Below are 8,213 nucleotides of genomic sequence, written 5' to 3' on the forward strand. Positions count from 1 at the left end.
CTTATTGGTTAGTTTTTAGTGTAAATGTTAGGCATTGCTACCAAAAGATAGTGATATGAAGAAGGCTAAATAGCTGAAAGCGCTTATCATTTTATCACTATAGAATTTTAATGCTGTTTTTACTTTTTCTATTAAATTTGCTTGCTGTTTGACACAGGACTCTATCATGGTGGATTTCTGCTGTGGTGGAATACCAGAGGTTTTATCTTTGTTTGCTTCACTTTTCCACTGGTAAATCTTCAACAAGTGTAAGATAGTTTTTTCCTTGAATAGTCTACTACTTAGTGTATCCACCCCCTGGTCTACTACATAGTGTAGTCACCCCATGGTCTATCACATAGTGTAGCCACCCCATTGTCTTCCACATAGTGTATCCACCCCATAGCCTACCACATAGTATGCCCACCCCTAGTTTACCACATAGTGTACCCATCCATATTCTACCACGTAGTGTACCCACTCATAGTCACTTAAATTTTACCTGCCCAACAGAGAACATTTGTTAATCCTGGGCAAATTCTTTCAGGTGAGCTATTATGCTTAAATTATTGACTGTGATAAATATATGAGCCTTGGAAAAAATATAATCTCCCAAAGGAGGTGAGTGAGTTATTTGACTTATGGACTCTTTGGTCTGTTTGGATACCAATATTTTCAAAACTGAAAGTTTTATTTTATGCAGTGGAATTTCATAACTTTTATTAGTTCTAGCTTGGGTAACTATGTGGTTATATTTAACTTTACCAAAAAGAAAATGCTTCCCTAATAATCTGGTGAGGTAAGAAATGTGCAAACCAGATAAGGATGAAACAGTTATCCTTTTTCTGTTGATATCACAGAGCTTCCTAATGAAGTACCAGAGCAGAATCATCCAATATCAAGAATTCCTCTACATTGGCCTTAATATGAGAGATTTAAACACCTTCCGAAGGCATACTAGATTTCCCTCCTAGCGCGGCTCTATTCTAATTTTCTGTAAGAAAATCAGTATGGGTCAAAGGTTGCACGGTTAGATCTGTTTTAGACTAAACAACTTCTACGTTTAGTTCTGCAGTACATAAGGCATCATCAGGTGGTAATAAACCAGAATATAAATATCATCCAAAGGGATGTCATCGGGTATAATTGCCTTCTGCTAGGGGTATCTCTGTTGCATTCTTCATTAGATTCCTTTTTTTTACAACGCATTACATATTTTTTCTTTCTTTTCTGTGTTGTGATAATCTACATCTTTAGTTGTAAGTCAGATGTATTAATATTATCTGCAAATGTATTAATATTATCTGTAGAGCTAACTTGGAACTCTACTACTCTCAGAGGTACTGCTGTATTGGGTCCTTTTAAGCCTTTTTTGTATGTTACAGTTATTTTATCATTAACTCTACTGAGACTAAATGTTTTTCTTGTGACTTTTCCTAGTGCACTATAGTAATAAAGCTGTAATTACTCTCACCAAAGTGAGAAAAATTCAATAATGGTACATAGCATTTTTCAGTTACTACAGTCACAGTTGATATTATCATCAGATTTCTTTCCCACAAAAATAATATAACAAACATATCTGCTTAGAAAAATAATTGCTATGTCTCAAATAACGATCAGAAGAATTATACTCAAATCAAAAATGTTATGCAATAAATCTTCCATTGTATATGAATGTAATATATCCATCCTTATTAATGAATTTTAGTAGTGAGTTTCATACTGAAAACAAGGGCAAAAGAAAAGTGATTGGTAAAGGAGAATAAGCTAAGTGTTAATAACAGACAGATATGAATCAATATCACTTCATAAGTACACCAAGCAGACTAAACAGAATTTGCCCTCAGGAAAATTGCAAATGTTGTAGGTATGATGGGGAAGAAATAGATAATTGGGAACATATTTTCCTGGAAGTGTAATGAGTTGGCAGACTTTAAAAGTTCCCTGCAGACTACTCTGTCTGAAATACTGGGTGAGCAAATTGGTGTAACTAAAGAAATGATTTTTTGAGCTGTGATACAGAATCGGAATTGCCTAGATATAGTAAGGCCTTGCTGAGTTTAATTCTGGAGGATGCCAAAAAAAACAATTACTAGAAAATAGAAATCAAAGTCTAAACCAAATGTACTAGAAGTAGTGAATATAATAACTGAGACAAAATAATTGGAAGTGGGATCTTTAGAAAAGGGTAGGACCAACTTATATAGAAAAAATGTGAATTGTAGGAACAATACATACAGAATAATGTTTTGGAGGAAGAATGAGGTTTAAGGAAAGGCAGAAATTGAATGAGCTATGTAATATTTGACTGACAATGACTGTATAGGAAATTATATGTGATGTACAATGTCTGCAACTGATATATGTCAATACAGTTTGCTTTCATTTATGTAAACATATGATTGTCATAAGTGATAATTCAAGAAAGATGTTTATTGCTTAAAACTATATATACATAACTTCATAGGTGGCACACTTGTGAACTGTGGTAATAGAATATATACTGTGAATACCAAAACCAAGATCCTGCACTAAAAAATAACCATCTACTGTCCTAGAAAGCTCAACTCTATTTTGACCACTTATCCATGAAAACATTTTTATCGAATCTCTGCTAGTGTCTCTATAAACATTCTATTTTCTTCATAATTCCCCCAGCTCTCCTTAAACTCCATTTAGCCACAAAAAACTCACCCCCCTGTGCTTCGTACTTTGATGAAAGCTCTATATCACAACTTCCATCTGTCTCTAATATATACTTAACCAAACTTTGCCTAGAATGGTCTTACTGTTTTACTGCATTCAGTATAACTCTCTTCTCGCAATACTTAGGCACCATGTCTATCTTCACTAATAACTGAAACTAAACACCCCCAGAACAATGTTAGACTCTCGTGTCAACAACTTAATAAATTCTATCACACCTATCATGTTGTCTCTAAGTTATGTAAATATTTGACTCTATGTACCCTGTTTAGCTGTACTTTTGTAAATATTTCACTCTATGTATTAGTGTTTAAAATGTAATTTTGTATTTACTGTTACAAATGTGAATTCTCTATTTATTATAGTTTGAAATGTGATCTATACCTGGAGCATTTCTGCCTGGACCTTTGGTGTAAAGAAATGTCAAATAAATAAATAAACAGAAGTTATTACTGAAAGTAAGAAGAAACTAACTGCACAGATGATTGCTAGGAAAACTAAATGAGCAGAGTGGGATGAAAACTAAGATCCTGTATTGTAGCATGTTTAAGTTATAGAACACAGACAGTTATGGTTAGAAGTATATCGTGATGATTTACGGCAGTGATTAGTGAACTTACACAGGAATCATGCATGGACCTAATTTGGATTGGTTTCAAACATATTTGATAGTACAGAAAACATATCCAATCATTTTGTAAATGACAGAATGATAGGTATATTTGTAGCGGATGGATAAAAATAATTATAATGAAAAACTTGAATAAATTAAAGAGATTGATAGCTGAGGTTTACTGGAAACAAGCACAAGCTATTGCACTTGGACCATAGTTATAGAGTAAAGAGCAAGAAAGGGATTTGGGTTAATTATCTCACCTCAATTTGACTACCAGAAACAGACTAAAATGACTAGCAGTCGCAAACAATATGCTAGAGTATCTCCCTTAAGAAATCAACTCATGAAATGATGAAGTTCTAATAACACCCTGGTCAGGCCACATCAAAAGCATAGCATGCGGGTCCACAGGATTTTCAGAGAGAGGAACATTATGATTTTCAAAGAAGGTCAGCAACCAGAAAGGTTTATGGAATTGAAGGAATGTGGTATGAACACAGACTACAGACTGTGGAGTTCTTTTCACTAGAAATTACAAAGCATAGGGGACATTGTAGGGTTGCATAAAATTATGTCAGGAATCTGTAGTGGGTTACTTTAAATACAAAAGAGAGGAGCATATAAATAAGACTGTAGTGACAGACTAATCCTTGGATCTTAGAAAATGTTTTCTCACAGATAGTTGGACACTCGTGTCATGTACTACTGGAAGTGGTTATAAAGAATGAATTCATGAAAATTTCAAGAAAGCAAGGAAAGAAAGAATGAATGTTACTAAGCAGGACTGCTGATAGCAAACAACAGACAAAGAAGAGAGGAACTATTCTCTTGCTGACAAATGTAATATAATATAAAGATATTGTGTTCAGTCTGTCTTTTTATTTTGAGGTCACTTAAATGTTTTTATCACCGGACAAATAAGCACTGTCAAAGCTGAACAAGTGAATGAAACATTTCATAAAATCACGGAATAATAAGTAGCTACTTTCAATGAAGATTGAAGTCCTTTTCATGTCTTCAGGTGATGCCTACCATGATGAATAAATGTGAAACTGTAAGCCACTCCTATGGGTCCAATAATAATAATTGTGCCTTGGTTAAGAATTACATTGTGTCAAAAACGTATTGAGCAATAAATCTTCCATTTCATATGAATGTAATGTTTACATGGAAATCCTTGGCAGGCTGATAGTCAAAACAACAAAAATATCAAGTTTGCAAAACACAAAAACACTTCATTATTTGCAGGGGAACAAGCCCAAATTATGAAAGTGTGCGAAAGCTCAGAGAAGAGGGGGGAGCGAGAAAATAAGGAAAATGCAACACTCACTTTCCTGCTGGCCTTTGTAGCTGATAAACTCAGAAAACAGCAAGAAAGTGAGTCTTGTATTTTCATTACTTCAGGCTTCTAGATTTAACCTTTTCGACGTGACTTACATTGCATTGATTGCTTGAGTGACTGGTTGCTGTATTTACTTTAGCCTTTGTTATTGAGGCAAGACCCATTAGACACAAAAGGCTGTTTTCAAGAATGATTCCCTGACTAGTATTAAAGCAAATGCACAAAACTGAGCCAAAAAAATAAGAAGGAGCTCACAGACAAATGGTCTGTCTTTATAAACTCTCATACCATACATCAGCATGCCTGAAACATCCAGTCTTATAGGACTTGTTGCTTTTAACTACAGTAAATTCTAAGAGTTTCAGTTTTAAAGCATGCATCCTAGGAAAACCAGCATGACTTGTAACATACAACAGTTGCAGGTATTGCAGGTTTTGCACTACAACATCAGAATTAGCCTCAGGTAAAGATCCCAACAACATGCATTTCTATGTATGATCCTCCCTGACAGTTTACTGATGTGTCATATAATTTACTTAGCACTGCAATCATGTTGGTTTAACTATTCGGAGGTCGGAAAAAGGATGTAATCCGTTTTTTCCTTTTCTCACATCTGGTCTCCACTTAATGACATCTCAGTAATTGCATTTCTCATTGGCCACAGTCTTCCTATATTACAGTGAAAAAGTTAAAGAAGGCTTCCATGCAATACGCAAAATATGTATGTACAGATTGTAATGGAACCAACAGTGATAGTGCTGACTATTTTGTATATTGTCTGTGTTTTTGTGTTTTCAGTCAGGTGACATTAAGAATGCAGGTGTGCGTGTGCATATGTGTGTGCGTGTGAGAGAGATGCTGTTCATTCCTGCAATGCCCCCTGCATCTTATTTCATGTCACAGCCAGATGCTGCATAATTCAGAACCCAAAGTCTAAACGCAGTTTGATGCTCCTCTCAGACCCTTGCTTTTAAAGTCTGACATCTGAAAAGGCACGGAAACAGATTTCAAAATGACTCTGGTATTTTGGTCATTTAACCATCTTCCTGCACTGTTGGGAGGATCCTATCTTCATAAGCTCAGGTTACTTTTCACTTACAAAACAGAATCCTTACCTTACCACATATCCTGTTACAATTGTTATTTGTAATAAATAATGCATAACACAACACTGGTCCATTGTCTTGTAAAGTGAATTGCTACTTCTTATCTGGCTTATTTGTTTAAATACTAGTCTGTTTGACAAACGAAACACTAAAAGTAGATGACTGAAAATCTAGTTGAAGTCAGCTGCTATCATCCCAATTCAAATGAAACATAAATCAGATGAAAGCTGTGGGCATTTCCCTTATACCTCCTAACCTCTTTTCAAGACTCAGTGGCAAAGACAAAATAACCGAGGGACAACGTTCCAAAATTATAACAAATTTAAACAAATGCTCTCCTCTCATTAACTTAGAAAATTGCTAGAATAACAGTCTTTGCATTAGCATTTTCTGAAGGATATTAAGTCTGAAATTCAAATGTCTGAGTATTTAGTGACTGCAATCTTTAATGATTTGCCAGAAGGCCACAGAATTTTCCAGACCAAAAATATGAGGCACAAATCTGAAATTTCTGCAAAATTCTAGGCTAAGAGATATGCCCTGACCCCCTGCAAGTTGCAGCATAAAACGAACTCGAGAAAGAAAGAATTCAAAGCCGATTAAACAACCGCCGTCTGGCTAAGTCATATGAAGAGTGCATTCCGTGACATTATAACTGCAACTTGGCACGAATATTTTTTTTTTCAGTTTTGTCATAGCTTTTCAAATGTCTCACACTGGGATGTTTCAGACAGGATAGGATTGCAATTACTTGGAGAGTCACTTCTTCCAAAACTCAGATGCTCGAATAAGAAATGTTCTCCTTGCTTCTCCAAAGAGATGAGGAAAAGTGCCAAAAACAAGTACTCGCCGTTAATCTACATCAAAGTGGTGATAACACAGAGCTCTCCTCCATCATCTCCTGAGTATTCTATTGTACTCATAAATGCTTATGGCAACCTCTCAGACAATCTGGCATTTTAAAATGGTCACATCACTCAAGCTGCTGCCCCAAGTAGCTAATGTGTATCACATTTCAGCAGCTCGTTCATAAACTATTTAGACATATTTTTAGATGTGTAACCCTCTCAGTAAGGAAGCTACATATGTGTTTTGGCAGCATTAATTTAGATTGTTACAGTCATAATATGACTTGATAAAGCCTCTGTTTCTAAATGATGTTCAGCAAAAAACGTACTCTCTAGAGTATACAGAGTATGCCTGGTTACACCCTTGCCTGAAGGTAGTTTTCTATTTTAAATTTATGTTTGCGCATTTTTATTTATATGCTAATTATCATTATTATTATTACCATTAATATTAGCGTCGTTGCCATCATTATTCGTAGACGAACGATTGCTATTTTAAAGACCTCCCCAATTCGTTAGTCTTACCATAAAACCCCATGCCCCTCAAACATATATAGTTAAAACAGTGAGTCCCTATACTTTAACAAATTCTTTGTAGTCCATAAATATTATACAACTAAATGCAATCGGCAGACTACTGTTTTGCAGTTTATTTTTCAAGTTTGGTCCCATGTGGCACGTTGTCAATCTGTCGCACATTTTCGTTTTCTTGCAAAGCCACTGTGCTTCACCAGACCTATTATAGCTGGAAGTACCTCAAAAGTCACCCAAATAAATTAACAGAGGGACACTCACGTTTGCCTGCCATTACCGCACCTCTGAACTCCAGTCTTCTTAGCCTGGCTTGGAAACAATGTAACGTAGAGTGACTGACTGATGTAAGCTAACGTTGCTCAGAACTGTCACCGCTCTTGACCGCTCCCATGCGGTCATTTGTGGGTTCTAGTCCCGCCCAGTTTAATAAGTGGTTCGCATGGCTGACCAGCCGCCGGAGTTTATCGCTCTATACGCTGGCAGTGCTACACACACAGGCAGAGCCAGCTTTTGGTCAACTGGTGGCCTAGGCAAAAGGACTCCAAGTAGGGTTGCCACCTTTTAAATGGCCAAAGTGGGACATTTTTAGTACAAACATCAGATTTTACAGGCCGACACATACCCACGGTCAGTAGAAAGGTTAGAACTTAACTTTTTTTGCCTAAATAAAAGTTTATTCTTGTAGCATTTTAGTTGCTTATTATCAGTTATTATTTTTGTTTTAAAACAGCAAGATTAAAGATGCGTCTGAAGTGTTTCTCCCCGGGCCTCTGCTAAAAATTGTCTTTGTTCCAAGTCGGACTTTCCCGGTAAACAAATGTTAAATAAATAAATAAAATAATAAAGATGCGTGTCTTTTTTCTTTAAATTATAGTTACTACTAATATGTTAGTCATGTAGTGTGGTTTTCTGTGTACTAGACAGCTTCAAAAATCACATGTGATTAGGGGGACAAATGGTGAAGGACTAAATCAAGCCTGAAAATTGGGACAGTTGATGGGTTTGACTCCCACCCAGCTCCTCTTGTACAAGGATTTGCAGTCTTGGGCCATATGAGTTGTAATATATTTACAGTGTGT

The 8,213-nt window shown here is 35.9% G+C and overlaps 1 protein-coding gene across 1 annotated transcript in view; it reads right to left on the minus strand.

Annotated features, from left to right (window-relative positions):
* LOC122809635 (NAD(P)H dehydrogenase [quinone] 1-like) overlaps nucleotides 1-7,482 on the minus strand; it is a 363,133-nt gene extending 355,651 nt beyond the window's left edge. Inside the window, exon 1 of the mRNA XM_044081272.1 lies at nucleotides 7,396-7,482. Coding sequence (XP_043937207.1) covers nucleotides 7,396-7,408 — 13 coding nt within the window. The 5' untranslated portion in view covers nucleotides 7,409-7,482. The remainder of the gene's footprint in view (nucleotides 1-7,395) is intronic.
* Nucleotides 7,483-8,213: the final 731 nt, after the last annotated feature.

The sequence above is a fragment of the Protopterus annectens genome, chromosome 8.part0 (genome assembly GCF_019279795.1).
Source record: "Protopterus annectens isolate FY-2018-M chromosome 8.part0, PAN1.0, whole genome shotgun sequence".
NCBI classification, from domain to species: Eukaryota; Metazoa; Chordata; order Ceratodontiformes; family Protopteridae; genus Protopterus; species Protopterus annectens.